The 17,134-nt window shown below is 41.9% G+C and overlaps 1 protein-coding gene across 6 annotated transcripts in view; it reads left to right on the forward strand.

The window, feature by feature from the left end:
* Positions 1-235: 235 nt before the first annotated feature.
* Positions 236-17,134, forward strand: part of CSNK1D (casein kinase 1 delta) — a 64,654-nt gene continuing 47,755 nt past the window's right edge. For all 6 annotated transcript variants that reach the window (XM_074971042.1, XM_074971039.1, XM_074971040.1 and 3 more), the window contains exon 1: positions 236-550. In XM_074971042.1, coding sequence (XP_074827143.1) covers positions 475-550 — 76 coding nt within the window. In that variant the 5' untranslated portion in view covers positions 236-474. The remainder of the gene's footprint in view (positions 551-17,134) is intronic.

The following is a 17,134-nucleotide window of genomic DNA, read 5'->3' on the forward strand; positions in this document are numbered from 1 at the left end:
CTGACGCTTCCTGTATGTTAGCCATGAGGCCGGGGTTGGGGGCCTATGTTGTTCAGAGATGGGGCTGCGGTCCGGGCTCCGATGAGGGGGCTGATTCTGGGCCACTCCACGACCCCCAGCACTAGGGACGCACGTACCGTTCGCTTGAGACCGCCACCCACGGTGGCACGCTCCCCCACAGAAACCACCCGAGGCCCCGCCCTTCAACCAAGTGAGCCCCACCCCTCTCCTCCCTCTCCCGTTGCTAGGGAAGTGAGGTCACACAGTTATGGCGGCTCGGGCCCGGAGACGCTGAGGAGATCCGTGACTCTGGGGAATCCGCGTCCATCCGACGGGGAGCGGCGCTGCCCGCTCGTCTCACTGGTTTCGAGCGGCGGGACTGGGGGCTGCAATGGTCACAGCAGTTGCCGGGCTCTGAATTGGCATCCGTGAAGCCGACTTGCGGGGGCAGAGCAGCCGAACTGGGCCGCTGCCATGGAGCTGAGAGTCGGGAACCGATACCGGCTGGGCCGGAAGATCGGGAGCGGTTCTTTCGGGGATATTTACCTAGGTAAGACGTGGACGTGGAGCCATGTCCTGCAGGGTTCTGTCTCTGCGCTGCTTGAGCAGCTGCCTTGGGGCTCACGGGCCTATCGCGAGGGGTGAGGGCTCTTGGAAGAGTCTCACTATGTTCTCCCGGGCTGGGATAGGGAGCAGGAGGTGGGGTGAGAGTCCGTTTATCCTCCGGTGCCGCCCGAGATGTTCAGCTGCCAAAGAAATGCCCCCAAATCTCAGGAAACTTCTTGTTGCCACATACGGAGGACGGACTAAATTCGCATTGAAGCATCATGTTCTAATTTAGACAGGGCTGACAGCCAGGGCTCCTGGATTCTGTGCTCATTTTTTGCTGATTTACTCCCTCTGTGACATTGGGCAAGCTGTTTTCATAACCTGTTCCACTTTCTTCCCATCTCTAAAACGGGATAAGGATACTGACTTACCATTTGACGACTGCGTCAAGTGACTTGAAAATGAACCATGAATGTTGGTGCTAGATATCATGATAATTGCTATAGAGTTGAAGAAACTGCTGTGATTTTTTCTACATTTCTGATTGGCCTATAAGAAATTGGTCTACTAATGATAATTAGGTCTTGGCAAAAAAAAATCAAACCCTTTAAAAACCATTATAATGTAGCGGGCCTCTGTAACTTTTCATGCCTTGTGTATCTCACTTACCCAGTCTTGTCTTAAGTTCTTCAGGGCAGGGATTGTCTCTTCCTCTGTGTTTACACAGTACCTATCACAGTGGTTCCTTAGTTCTGACTTGGGCCTCTAGATTTTATTAATATTTTAAATCATAAGCAGACTTGAGAAATTGCATCTTTTTTAAACACATTTGTAATGTGTTCTAAAAAAAAGGTCTCTGGATTTTTATCTTTGGAAGGCTATTCCAATTTTTGTAGGCAGACACCTGTGCAAACATGCTACATATGGGATTTGTTTTCAAATTCTATATGTAGCATGTTACCACAGGTGTCTGCTTTCAAAAATTGGAATAGCCTTCCAAAGATGAGCCAGAAAAACATACTTTCCTGCAACCACTGCCGGGAAATTGTAGCCACCTAGATTAAAAAGAATATCACTGATTTGTGTGTATCAGCTGTATCTGTACACAAATTAATTTACTTTTCTACACTACAGTATTTCTTATTGCAGTGGACAGCTGTTCCTCAGAACTAACTTCTAAACTAAAATCACTTGTTCACAGGCAGTGAATATTGATTATCCTTGAATAGAACACATGTAATGAAATCTCCATGTTTCTAGCTGAGGGTCTGCAGTATATATAGACAGAGATCAGGATTCTATGGCTCTATTAATGTATTCATTTAGAAGGCTGAGGATGGTGGTATATGTTTCTACGCACATGTAATACCAGTGCTCCAGAATCTGCACTGGCTACCTATGGGTTTCTGGGTGGAGTTTAAGATGCTGGTTTTGTGGGGCCTGCCTACCTAAGGCCTTGTCTACACTACAGGGGAAATTCAATCTAAGGTATGCAATTTGAGTTACGTGACTAGTGTAACTCAAATCAGCATAGCTTAGATCTACTTACCGCGGGGTCCACACTATGTGATGTTGACGGGAGATGCTCTCGATCCAGTGGAGTACAGGAGTCAATGGGAGAGTGATCTGTGAAGACCCACTAAATTGACCGCAGATGCATTGATTGCCACTCTGTGCCTCTCACCATGCAATACTGCCATAGCTAAGATCAGCAGAGGCATTTGAGTTGGAGTTCCCATAGTATATTCAGACCTGTAATTATCCACTGTTGCAGTTCCATCTCTGGGGGTGATGGTAGAGGCAAGAGAGCAAGCCAGTGCTTGTCATCCCTATCTACACTAGAGCTTCTGCTGGTGGAGCTGAACAAGTGAAGTATTAGTCCTGTATTTGCTATCCTGGACTATCCCTTAGAGAGAGTTGTTTGCAGAATATCCTGCATGAGAGTGCCCCCTTCTTTTGGTTCAGAATAACCAACTAGTTTGGGCTCACTGTTAGGGCATGCTGCTAACAAACATAATGTTTTGGCAGACATCTGGGGAGAGTTTCAGTTTGAAGGAATGAGGCTAATTATGTAGACTTTTTGGGGTCGGGGGAGAGAATCTGTCCCCACCCTCCCCCCAGGAGCTGTCATGTGATGTTTTTGTGAATAACAATTCTTAGTTTTATTATGTGTGTGCATTCAGCTACCTGGTAGGGTGTCTAGAGCCTAGAATAGGTATTGTTTGTCTAAATGTTGAAATAGAAACAAATATGAGCTGAGTCTACACTGTTTTTCCTCCATGTTGGGAAAATAACATAGGACCTAATCACATCAGCCACAGCATCAGAGGCTCGTTCACCTGCACATCTACCAATGTGATATATGCCATCATGTGCCAGCAATGCCCCTCTGCCATGTACATTGGCCAAACCAGACATTCTCTATGCAAAAAAATAAATGAACACAAATCAGATGTCAAGAACACTTCAACCTCCCTGGTCACTCAATTACAGACCTAAAAGTCGCAATACTCCAACAAAAAAACTTCAAAAACAGACTCCAACGAGAAACTGCAGAATTGGAATTAATTTGCAAACTGGACACCATTAAATTAGGTTTGAATAAAGACTGGGAGTGGATGGGTCATTACACAAAGTAAAAACTATTTCACCGTGCTAATTTTCCCCCTACTGTTACTCACACCTTCTTGTCAACTGTTTGAAATGGGCCATCCTGATTATCACTACAAAAGTTTTTTTTCTCCTGCTGATAGTAGCCCACCTTATTTGATCACTCTTGTTATAGATGGTATGGCAACACCCATTTTCTCATGTTCTCTGTGTATATATATCTTCCTACTGTATTTTCCACTGCATGCATCCGATGAAGTAGGTTTTAACCCACAAAAGTTTATGCCCAGATAAATTTGTTAGTCTCTAAAGTGCCACAAGTACTCCTTGTTCTTTTTTTTTAAAACTAGTTTCTTCTCACAATTGTGAAGCCAGTATGAATAGGGCATAACTTAGTCAAAACAACTTTTAAAATTATTTAAAACCTATTTCACTGTCTAACCAATAATGGCTTTTAATATTCACTCTGTAGATTTTAAGAATCCACCCAAATTTTAGATTGGGATTTTGATTTATTTCCCTGACTTATCCTCCTTCACTACAAATATAGGATGTGCTGGGAGGTTAGGGCCCTCTCAAATGACACTTTTTAGACAGGAGTCAGCAGTTCTTCCTCAGTGACTTTGTGCTTTCAGATTCTCTGCCTCATCCTTCAAATTGTAGGTGTTTAGAATCACACCAAGCTGGCTGTATGGGACTTGCAGGCAGAATTTCAAAATCCAAAGCACTATCTGAAATAAAACAGTTTGAAGTGGGAATTTAAAAAGAACAAACTAGGAGTTTAATATGCCTAAATCTTTTGAAATTGCCCCCTTGAAAGGAAAAGGGGAAAAAAAGTAGCATGGATTCTCAGATGGTATTTTAAATAGTCCCAAGAATGTATAGTATACAGCTAGAGAAGAATAACAAATTTAAAATAGATAGCTGTTCTAAAGTTTAATACGCTAGACCAAAGTCTTTGGAGTCAAACCAGTATAAATGATGACAAAACTTGGCCCACTGTGTTTCAGACTTGTGCATGGTGTTTGTCAGTTTGGCAACTCCTTATTCTAAGTCAAATGTTCACAACCCCATTACATTTACTATTAAAAATAAAATTTTAAAATCTATACTACCGCTACATTTGACCACAAACCATGAAGGCCACCCCAAAGTTATTCTAGAAACTTTATTTTCTTTAGAATTGTAATAAAATGCCTTGCAATTCCCTGATCACTGTCAGCAGTCGCAATCCACCACTTGGGAAACACTGCTCTAGAGTATAATCATGTATGATTTAATTCTTACATCTAAATAGGACAGAATAAAACCAAACATTTTCACTGATGGATATAAACATTGAAAAGTATCTAGATTTAAAATGAGGGAACAGGGAACTAGGAATGCAAAATTGTATGGGTTAAAAACATCACCTGCCTTTGTTTTTATTAAGTAAAATAAGGCCTTGTAATGTAACACTCACTTTTCACTCTTTCAAAAACTGAAGTTGAGGTTTTTTTATACTGTCTCATTTATTGTCTGTCTTTAAGGTAATAGTTTATTTGGGTTTATACAAAAGAGTGCCTATACAAGGCTCTTAGGTGCTCTTTATACAAGTTATGAGGAGAAATATTAAATAGCAGCTTAACATCATATCCAGCAGAACTCGATCCCCTCCAAAACACTGTCTCCACGTGGATCTCATCCCCATCAAATCGTATCCTTTGCAGCAGCTGATGGAAATATATTCATGTGGCATGCCCTGAAGGTTAGCAGACCAGGACTGTTTCTGACTAGGGTAAGAAAGAAGGCTATTTCTAGAGGTGATGATCCCTAACAGAGAATGCTTCACCACCAGTCCTCTCTTTCAAACTGAGTGATCTCCATCTGGAACGCTTTTACTGATTGCAGCTGTGGTGGTATGGTACAGGATGGGAGCTCACAAAAACTTATGCTCAAATAAATTTGTTAGTCTCTAAGATGCCACAAGTACTCCTTTTCTTTTCTCTGATACAGTGGTTCTCATCCCGCGGGCCACCCGATTACCACACAGCTGCAGCCCAGCTGTGTGCTAGAAACTATTCAAAATTTGCCACTCTGGGCTAGCAGGGCACGGGGCCAGCTGAGGGGGAGAGGGCATTAGGCAGCCCAGCCCTGCTGGAGGACTATTGCCAACAGTGGGCCTGGTGAGTTCAGCAGGGGGGATGGTGTGTGGGAGTGGGTCTTGGGGGGGTGGAGGTCTCTAGGCAGTGACGGGTTTGTGCGGGGTGCTGGGCAGCATAGGCCTGGGAACTAGGTGTGGTGGGGATGCTACAGCACCCCCAGGCTTTACTTGGGGCTCCACTCCTGACCCTCTGCACCTGGGGGTCCTGGCTGCTGGCCCTGCACTCCCACTCTGTGGAAGTCTCTCTGGGTGGGAGGTGCTGGGCATAGGGGTCTGTGGGAGAGTTTAACTGGAGGGGCACTGGGCATACAGATCTGTTGGGGGGGGGGGTGTCTCTGGGCAGGGGAGCATTAACTTTAAGCGTGTGAGAGAAGACTGGTATTTCTCTCCTGCCCTCACTTCTCCCACAACATATAGTCCTCCCATCCCCCATTTCCAGGTCACCTTTCACTTCATGTCCCATTAAGCCATTAGCACTTTAGAAGAAAAGTGTGCACAAAAAAAGTTGGTAAAATCTGTGAATGTTAAGAAATCTTTTTGGAGGAGGGCTATATCGCAGGAACCCCCTTGCTCAAATTTTGATTGCTAACATTACTGCATTGTACCATGAGCGATAGCAAATTTCAGGCCAATCTGAGGAAGCGCATAGATTTTGAGCACTAAGAAGAATCATCCTTTGAGAAGACTTTTCTGTTTAATCTCAACTGTAGCAGAAGTCATGTTCTGCTGTAATATTGTATGAAATTAATTATCAACATCTGCTTTGCTATATCCAGATTCCCAGCAAAGGTTAATTCTGAAAACATAGGAGGCTCTGAGGAGGTATGGAGTGCTTATAGAATCATAGAATATCAGGGTTGGAAGGGACCTCTGGAGGTCATCTAGTCCAACCCCCTGCTCAAAGCAGGACCAATCCCCAATTTTTGCCCCAGATCCCTAAATGGCCCCCTCAAGGATTGAACTCACAACCCTGGGTTTAGCAGGCCAAAGCTCAAACCACTGAGCTATCCCTCCCCCCAATAAGTGGCCCATTCATCTCAGTAAGATGTTCTCAGATGAGTGGGAACACCCTGTGGACACAATGACAATTGAAACAATAATTCAGATGTGTGAACTGCACCATTCATCTCTGAGTGCTCTCATCCCACACCTAGTGCTATTTCTTTAAAACCAATTTTATGCATCAAGCATGCACATTCTTAGCTCCTTACCCAGGTCTTGGCACTGTATGCTTCATGCATGCACCCAGCAGGCCTCTTCTCATCCCTCACTCCAACTCCAGAGTGACAGGTGACCCCCAGACCCCAGCACACCCACAGGAAGGAAGAATATAGGGCTAACAGGTGCCCTCTACCCGGATCCCTTCCACCCACCTCCATGAAACCCCTTTTAGTGTGTGTCCCCTCCCACTGCCCCTGACCCCCACCACACATTTTCATTTATCCCCCTCCACTCACTGTAGCCCCAAACCCCTCCCTATGTCTTCACTCCCTAATTTCCTCTCCTTCCCAGGAGGCATGCATTTGTGTAGTTTATTTTCTTTTAAAAAATAGTTTTAGCACCTTCTGAATTTTCTGCTGTACTCTGATTAAATTTTTCCAAAACAAAAACCCTTAGACAGAGTCAGATTGTAGCAACATGCCAACTTTTTTCCCCCTTCAGATTTCTTCAGAGGTTCAGATTTGAACTCATAGTTAAGGCTACAATTTAATTATGGGTATTTTTAGTAAAAGTCATGGACAAGACTCAAAAAATCATCATAAATACCCCTGATTGAGTCTTAGGGGAGGGTGCTGCCGGGCTAACCCTAACCCAGCCACACAGGCCACTACAGAAGTCGTCACAGAGGTCGCAGGAAGTCATGGAGTACATGACAAACATAGAGCCCTATTCATAGTGCCAGAACGTTGCTCAATTTCAATGACTGTAAGATGTCCCCTTAAACTGTGCAGGTCCAGAATCATGGCTGGATCACAGTTCTCTTGGGAAATCTGTCTGCTTCTGCACAGCATAATCCATTTGGCATTTGAGCATTAGGCTCGTGCCTATCTGCAGAGCCAAAATCTTTTTTTGAATACTATTTTCAGTGTTTCTTCCTTAAAGAGTTAGTGGTTGTCATGCAGTAGCTGGGATAAATGTTGAGTGATTGAGTCCATTTGGCCAATGATCAAACCATGGCTTTGCAGAAAAGTTGGTAAAACCTGTCAATCTTAAGCAAAGTTGTTTTGGGGGGGTATATCTCAGGAACCCCTGTGATGGGTTTCCCCAGGGGTGCCCCCTAGAACTGGGGTACCACTGAGCACCCTGACCCACAAGCCTGGGTGCTTTCTCGTACTGTACTGCTGTGACAAGCTGCAAAGCCCTCCAGCCTGCACTTTCACCAGCATTCACACAGGTAGGGACATACCCAGCTGCAGTTACACTCAGGCTTTCTAACCCCCAGCTTCCCAGCCTAGTACTCCAGAGCAGTACCATCTTGCCCTGGTCAAATCTGGCCGGCATATGGGTGTAATACCTGGTCCACCTCTCCCTCAATGTGAAGAGAACAATGCACACTTGTGGTAACCAAGCAGAGATTTTCCCCAAGCACTCCAGTCAAAGCTCACTGGTTTATATTAAAACAAAAACAAGTTATTAACTACAAAAGATAGATTTTAAGTGATAGCAAACAGATCAAAGCAGATTACCTAGCAAATGAACAAAAAATGCTAAGTAAGCTTAATATACTAAATAGATTGGATATAAATAGCAGATTCTCACCGTAACTGATGATACAGGCAGACTTAAGAACATAAGAATGGCCCTATGGGGTCGGACCAAAGGTCCATCTAGCCCCGTCTTCTGTCTTCTGACAGTGGCTAGTGCCAGGTGTCCCAGAGGGAATGAACAGAACAGGTAATCAAGTGATCCATTCCCTGTTGCTCATTCCCAGCTTTTGGCAAACAGAGGCTAGGGACAGCATTCCTGCCCATCCTGGCTAATAGCCACTGATGGACCTATCCTCCATGAATTTATCTAGTTCTTTTTTGAACCCTGTTATGGTCTTGGCCTTCACAACATCCTCTGGCAAGGAGTTCCATAGGTCGACTGTGCATTGTGTGAAGAAATACTTCCTTTTATTTGTTTTAAACCTGCTGCCTATTAATTTCATTTGGTGAACCCTAGTTCTTGTGTCATGAGAAGCAGTAAACAACACTTCCTTATCTACTTTCTCTACACCAGTCATGATTTTATAGACCTCAATCATATCTCCCCTTAGCCGTCTCTATTCCAAGCTGAAAAGTCCCAGTCTCATTAATCTCTCCTCATGCAGCTGTTCCATACCCCTAATAATTTTTGTTGCCCTTTTCTGAACCTTTTCCAATTCCAATATATCTTTTTTTGAGATGGGGCAACCACATCTGCACACAGTATTCAAGATGTGGGCATACCATGGATTTATATAGAGACAACATGATATTTTCTGTCCTATTTTCTGTGCCTTTCGTAATTATTCCCAGCATTCTGTTTGCTTTTTTAACTGCCGCTGCTCATTGAGTAGATGTTTTCTGAAAACTATCCACAGTGACTCAGAGATCTTTCTTGAGTGGTAACAGCTAATTTAGACCCCATCATTTCATATGTATAGCTGGGATTATGCTTTCCAATATGCATTACTTTGCATTTATCAACATTAAATTTCATCTGCCAGATTGTTGCCCAGTCACCCAGTTTTGAGAGATCCTTTTGTAGCTCTTCGCAGTCTGCCTGGGTTTTAACTATCTTCTGTAATTTTGTAACATCTGCAAATTTTGCCACCTCACTGTTTACCCCTTTTTCCAGATCATTTATGAATATGTTGAATAGGACTGGTCCCAGAACAGACCCCTAAGGGACACCACTATTTACCTCTCTCCATTCTGAAAACTGACAATTTATACCTACCTTTTGTTTCCTATCTTTTAACCAGTTACAAGTCCACGAGAGCACCTTCCCCCTTATCCTGTGGCAGCTTACTTTGCGTAAGAGCCTGTGGTGAGGGACCTTGTCAAAGGCTTTCTGAACATCTAAGTACATGATATCCACTGGATTCCCTTGGTCCACATGCTTGTTGACCCCCTCAAAGAATTCTATAGATTGGTGAGGCATGATTTCCCTTTACTAAAACAATGTTGACTCTTCCTCAACAAATTATGTTCATCTGTATGTGTGACAATATTGTTCTTTATTGTAGTTTCAACCAGTTTGCCTGGTACTGAAGTCAGGCTTACAGGCCTGTAATTGCCGGGATCACCTCTGGAGCCCTTTTTAAAAATTGGCATCACACTAGCTATCCTCCCGTTATCTGGTACAGAAGCTGATTTAAAAGATAGATTGTATATCATAGTTAGTAGTTCTGCAATTTCACATTTGAGTTCCTTCAGAACTCTTGGGTGAATACCATCTGGTCCTGGTGACTTATTGCTGTTTAATTTATCAATTTGTTCCAAAACCTCTTCTAGTGATACCTCAGTTTGGGACAGTTCCTCAGATCTGTCATCTAAAAAGAATGGCTCAGGTTTGGGAATCTCCCTCACATCCTTAGCTGTGAAGACCAATGCAAATAATTCATTTAGTTTCTCCACAACGGCCTTACCGTCCTTGAGTGCTCCTTTAGCTCCTCGATCATCCAGTGGCCGCACTGGTTGTTTAGCAGGGTTCCTGCTTCTGATGTACTTAAAATAAATTTTGCTATTACGTTTTGAGACTTGTAGATTTTTAAGGCACAAACTTCACTTGCTTTGCAGCTTGGAATCCCCAGGTGTTTCATACACAGGCTAGAAATCCCTTCACCCTGGGTCCAGCACAGGGTGGATAAAAATCAATGATTTAAAAAAAAAAAAATCGGATTTTTTGATAAAATGCTTTTTGAGGGAAAAAAACCTATCTAAAGATAGTTTTAATTAAGGTACATTGTAGCTCAAAGATATCTCATCATGCAATTGGGATTATAAATTCTAATTCTATGGTATGAGACAATATATTCATGTAATGTTTAAGAAAAGCTTTGTAAATGAGTTCCAATAGTTCATGGATTAGGGACCCAATCTTATGGGGTTCCGGGGGCTTCTGTATAGATTATTTAGGTTAAATCTTTCTTATCTACCCAATGGGACTCAGTGCTCAGTCTAGAAGATACCATCAGAAATGCTTAATTTTGTAGTTCTCAAACTGTGGATTTGTGTCTCTAGAGATAATATGCTTGTTAACGGCAAAAATGTTTTAAAATAAATAAATACTATATAGAGGTGAGAAATAGTTAAATAAAACAATTTAAATGTCTGTCCGGTGATGTTCTCCTCCTAATACAGCATGGTGAGAAAATCCTCCAAATATTAATGATTAACCTGTTTGAATTGTAGATATTTATGAAGTCATTGGGAGGTGAACTATCTGCTTCAATTACCTTTGGTAAATGAAATAACCAAACAATCATTCATTTTCTGATATAGCTGTAAAACTAATCTGAAAAGTTTTCAAAATAAATCACTTTAAAAATGTATAGTGTGTACTTTCTAAAAATGAAACCTACATCTATCTCTTAGTGGGAAGAATACATATTAAGGTTATAACAACCAACAATAATGCACTTTTATGTAGAAATCCAGGATTAAATAGAGTCTTCCTGACTAGTGATTTAAATCATGATTTAAACCAATTTGGTTTAAACCAAATCCACCCTGGTCCAACACTTCCCCCAGTTCAGTCTTCGTTCCAGAGGTGTTTCCAGGAGTCATCTTGTGTGGGGAGTGGAGAACCATGGATGATGTCACTCCTTGCCTTATATAGCTTTAGCATATGGTGGGAACCCTTTGTTTCAAAACCTGGTTCCCAGACCGGTTTGTGGAAAAATACTGACATCCCAAGATGGCTTCTAGTGGCCTGGTCACATGTCCTTGTTGCGTCACAGCAGCCAATACTTACAGGCTGTCTGTAGCCTTCTCAGGAAGGCTCACCAGGTGGGAGATAAGCTTCTCATAAGGCCTGCTGTTTTCCCTAATGGCTCATTGCCCTAAATAGGCCCATCCAAACCAGCTATCTAGACTGAAAGCATCTAGTGTAGTGGGTGTAACTTATGTGTAATTACATTTAAAGTACAGATACATAGTATTTATAACTTCAGATACAAAAATGAGGCATGCATACAAATAGGATAATCATATTCAGCAAATCATAACTTTTCCAATGACACCTCACATGACTTGACTTGTACAAAATGCATCATAATTATGCCATAACTATATTATAATAATATTACTAGGACAAATATGGGGTGCAGTCACACCTCCATGTCAGATGACCCCAAATTTGGATCACTAACCCTGTCCCACACCCCATGAGGGACTCCAAATTTCAAGGCAGTCCAAGTAACCATATGGATTTTTAAGCAATTAGAAGAGTCAATATTTAAACAAAATGGAACTCTTGACCTTATTTATGGGAAAACTGGCACTCTGCTGTAGTATTGAGAATATAGGCAAGCCAAAGCGTACACTCTCCATTCGAGTGAAGTCCGAGATGGATTAGAAGATCACATAACAGAGAAGTTCCTTTTGTTCCTACCCACAAAAATAGTGCCAAAGAAGGGAGTCATTCTAGGGATAAAACCTAGTTAGAGAATACCAGGGAGAAACTCAGATCAAGAAACAGGTCCAGTCAATTCTTAAAGTAATCAGTCTGACTGCAACTGAATCAGCATTTACTCAGAGATAGGCCTAGGTGACAAGATATCTCCCTTTTTAGATACGCAGTTCTAACTGACTTCTCAACATTGGTTATGAGAGTGCAATATGGATACTCTCGGGAGCTCCAGACTCCTCCACATCCCTTCATCTCCTTTCCAGGCTTGAGGGAAAAGAGAAACCATTCTAAAAGAGATCTTGTACCTCCTGGAACTAGGGTTACTGGAGTCTGTCCTCAAGAAGGGCTCTCCTTGCAGTTTTTTCATAGTAAGAAAGATTTGGAGGAGTCCTAGCTGTCCTCGACCTTAAGAACCTGAACAAATTAATAAAGAAGATTAAACTCGGGATAGAGATTCTAGTTTCCACTCTGTTCAGTCTCTTCAACAGATGAGATCAGTGGACCTGGGAGTTTCTCTGCTTCAACTGTAGGAACCTTTACTAGCAATACAAAACATTGCCTTCAGATCTGTTTCCCATGCCCACCCCTGCAGATCTTTTATTGATAGTTACAATAGCCAAGCTAAGTTCAGTTATACCTGAGCTCACTTACACAACTGTTTAAACAGTGGCATTTTATCAGCATAATCCCAAGGAACCTTTCAGGAGTTAACCTCAGAAAATCTTCTCCATGCTTCCTGCACATGGGTTCTCAATAAACACAGAAGATCGCTGAACCCCTCACAGAGAACCTTCTGCCTAAGGGGCAAGATAGAAACTTAGAAAGCCAGAGTCTTTCTGAAACAGGAAAGAAGGTTCAACAAGCTTCAGATGCTGCTCTCAGAGGTGTATCAGAGCTGTGTCTACAGTTCTGTGGTGTTTTGGTCTAATGTATATAGAGTGTGTACTCTATGGGCCTGACTGCACATGAGTGCTTCAGCGATTCCTCTTAGAGACTTTTGACCATTCCCAGCCTGAGATGTCACTGTGAAAGTGAAGACACCAGCCAGATTTACTTGGTCAGTTACTTAGTAGAAATAGGAACCCCAGGTGATTCTTAGCTTCTAAGGCCAGAAGCAATCAATGTGATCATCTTGTCTGATCTCCTGTATAGCACAGCCCATAGAATTTGCCCCCAAATAATTCCTAGAACATATCTTTTAGGAAAAATTCAGTTTTGATTTAAACATTGTTAATGATGCAGAATCTACCACAACCCTTGGTACGGTTTGATGGTTAATTACTCTCACTGTTAAAAATGTATGCCTTATTTCCAGTTTGAATTTATTTAGCTTCAGCTTCCAGCCATTGGATCATGTTATACCTTTCTCTGGTAGATTGAAGAGCCCATTATTAAATATTTGTTCGCCATGTAAGTACTTACAGATCGTAATCAAGTCACCCCTTAACCTTTTCTTTAAACTAAATAAATTGAACTCCTTGAGTCTGTCATTATAAGGCATGTTTTCTAATCCTTTAATCATACTTGTGGCTCTTCTCTGAACCCTCTCCAATTTACCAACATGCTTCTTGAATTATGGGCACCAGAACTGGACACAGTATTGCAGCAGCAGTCAAACCAGTGCCAAATACAGGGGTAACATAATCTCCCTACTCCTACTCAAAATTCCCCCGTTTATGCATCCCAGGATTGCAATAACTCTTTTGGCCACAGCTTGACACTGGAAGCTCATGTTCCAGCTGATTATCCACCACAATCCCAACATTTTTTTCTGAGCCACAGCTTCCTAGGGCAGTGTCCCCCATCCTGTAAATATGGCCTCCATTCGTCCTTCCTTTGTACGTTTACATTTACCCATGTTAAAATGCATATTTGTTTGCTTGTAGTTAGTTTACCAGGCAATCAGATCCCTCTGAATCAGTGACCTGTCTTCATTATTTACCACTTCCCCAGTAATTTTATATGATGGTAGGATCACAATCCAGGACCTGAAATTTTGTTTATGGGTGCCAGCCATTCAGGACAGGGGAGCATGATTGGGTCATTGTAATACATAGGAAATGTGAAGGGGTTCAGAGACCAGTTCTAGAACATCTACTTCTGAGAGATAAGTGATCAGGCTGGTTCTCCTAGACTTACAGGATTATGTCTTGGTTTGATCAGACAACACAACGGTAGCATACATAAATTTTCAAGTTCAGGTGTAAATGCCGAAGCAATATAGATGCCCTCCTAAATGGAAAGTTACCATGCCACCCTTAGGGCATAAACTGGATACTGAACACAAAAGTAGACTGGTTAAAGAAGACAATTTAGAATAGTCACAGAACTAAGGAGTGTTCCAATTGTATTTAGGGAGCTAGGCCACGTCTGGGTGGATCTCAAAGTGGCACACTTATCCAAAGTAATAGACTTAGTCGTATTAATAAATTCCAGGGCCAAAAGAAACCATTGTCGTCATCTAATCTGACCTCTTGTGTAACAGCCCATAGAACTTCCCCAAAATAATTTCTAGAGCATATCTTTTAGACTAACATCCAGTGTTGTTTTAAAAATTGTCAGTGATAGAGAATCCACCACAATCCATGATGTGATTCCGGTGGTTAATTACTCTCATCCTTGCTACATCTGAAATGTCTCAGGTTGAGGGAAAGATCATGATCCAAAATAGAAAATGTATCACTTGATTACTTCCTTTATAACATGAATAAAAATTGATGATTATTTTGAAAAAAAAAATTAATGGATTTTCGAATTTTGTTTAAATTATAGTTTCTTTTTAAAAATAAAACTGTTCAAAATTAAATCTGAATTTATTATAAAATATGTTAGGGCCTAAATTTATCTCTTAAAACATTTAAATAAAAAAATGGGCTGAATCCATGAGCCTCTATCAAAATCTTTTTTATATAATTAAAGAGTAGATTTTTTTCCACATAACTTTTGAGGTTAAGCTTTATAAATATGACACAGTAGGTCACATACTGTATTAAGGTCTTGTTTTGTTTAATAACAAGAAACTTTATATGTTCTTTTGCTTGTTTAAATTCCTCTTATACTAATGCATCTTGACACAAATCATGTGCAAAAGCTTAATTATCTAGTAAATAAGCAATATATCATTTATCATTTTCTAACATACTAAAATATACAATTAATAAGAATCTGAAAATATTAAAATATATAATTGCTTAAATAAATGTACGTAAGTGTACCTTCTTTGGTAGCAAAAATATGTACCAAATATAGTTTAAATGGGTGATTGAGTTGTAAATAAACACGTTTTAGTGGTTATATCAACCAATAAGAATGCACCTTTCTTTAGAAAATTATATACCTATGGGAAACTTGATTGCAATCAATTATTTAAACTGAGGCTTTCCACTTGGTGATTTAAATCATGTGTTTAAGTAGTCTTGATTTAAATCAATCCACCCCATTCCCTTCTGTGACTGACCACTTCCCCCAGTCATCAACAGCTGCTCTAGGTGTAGATTAAGATCTCTTCAGGCTGCTCTTGCAGAATGGGACCTCAGCAGATGAGAAAGATTTGACTTTTAGTATGTAAATTAATGAGTTTATGACTGTGTATTTTTATAATGAATACCACAGAATATAATTGAGCTGACCTTATTTTCAACAGAGAAAGCTGTACAACTTATTTTCCTGTAGTGTAAGTCCCCTATGGGCACTCACGGTATGTCTACACTGCATTTAGACACCCATGGCTGGCACATACCAGCTGACTTGGGCTCATAGGTCTAGGCCTAAGGGGCTGTATAATTGCAGTGTAGATGTTTGGGCTCAAGCTGTAGCCTACGCCCTGGGACTCTCCCACCTCTCAGGGTCTTAGAGCCTGGGCTCTAGCCTGAGCCCAAACATCTACACTGCAGTTAAACAGCCCTTTAGCCCAGCCCGACAAGCCCAAGTCAGCTGATGTGGTCCAGCTACATGTTTTTAGTACATACCCTCAGAGAACTGAAAATTAACTTAGTAGATTTCCTTTCTAGGAATAACTTCTCCCCAAGTCCAAGACACACTTCTTTGGGTATGTCTGCACTGTAGTGTAAGCCCAGAGTTAGTAGAACTCTAGTTAGCAGACCCTAGGCTTGTTAATTTAGGGCTTGAATGTTTACACTAATTTGTAACCCCAGGTTAGCAATTGTTGAACTCTGGGTCCCTGACTTGGGCTCCAGTGTCTACACTGCATTATATGGTCCCAAGTCCAACCACTCATATTCCAGACTTTCTAGTCCCCTCCCAAAATGTGGCTGCTCTTGCCCACTGTTCATGGTGCAGCGTGGGAACACTTGACTGTCCATGGGGCAAAGAAAACCAGCCCGTGGGATTGTAGAATACTTTTGGTGGACTCCAAGCATGAGTCCAATGGGGCTGTGGCTACACTGCAAAGCAATAAGGCTTGAGTCCTGGGTCCCTGTTTGACTCGGGCTCGGGCCCTTCATCCCTGTGGGGGTCCTGGGATCCTGGGACGGAACCCTAGGTTAGTGTGATTTGTGTGTAGATGGAAGGGGGGTTAGGGTTGAGCCTGAGTTCAAACCCTGGGCTGACATTGCAGTATAGACATATTCTTTGCCGTTAGTAGTTATCTACCTTTCAGCTGTGGTTTTCGTCCTACTTTACTCATTGTTGCACCTAGACATCTAGTTGGCTAAAATGTGTTTTTCAGGCTATGTCTACACTACAAATTACTTCAGTATAACTTACATAGCTCAGGGGTGTGAGCCACACCCCTGAGCAATGTAAGTTACACCAACCTAAGCACTGGTGTGAACAGTGCTACGTCAGCAGGGGAGCTTCTCCTACCGACATAGCTACTGCCTCTCGCGGAGGCAGGAGTTAAGACAAAGGGAGAGCTCTCTTCCATCAGCTTAGAGCATCTTCACCAGAAGCAGTACAGCGGTGCAGCTGCTGTAGTGTACATATAGCCTCAGTATCCAGTCATCAGGAAGGATTTTCCATTTCATATGGGGACTTAGCCATGCTGGTCAGTGCCTTTTTTTTTTTTTTTTTAAACTGATACGGCACTAGTGTTGACTGTGGGGGCCTCATGGTAACTTCAGCTGATCCAACATACTAATTTCAGTTTTTCTTTGATTGGGACAGATTACGAGCATACCACTCCATTGTTCGGTGCCCTGTACTGGCTTTCCATCAAATTGCTGATCTGCTTTTGCAGATCCTGATGGTTCACGTCTAAGTTCTAACTTGTCT

The sequence above is a fragment of the Natator depressus genome, chromosome 14 (genome assembly GCF_965152275.1).
Source record: "Natator depressus isolate rNatDep1 chromosome 14, rNatDep2.hap1, whole genome shotgun sequence".
NCBI classification, from domain to species: domain Eukaryota; kingdom Metazoa; phylum Chordata; order Testudines; family Cheloniidae; genus Natator; species Natator depressus.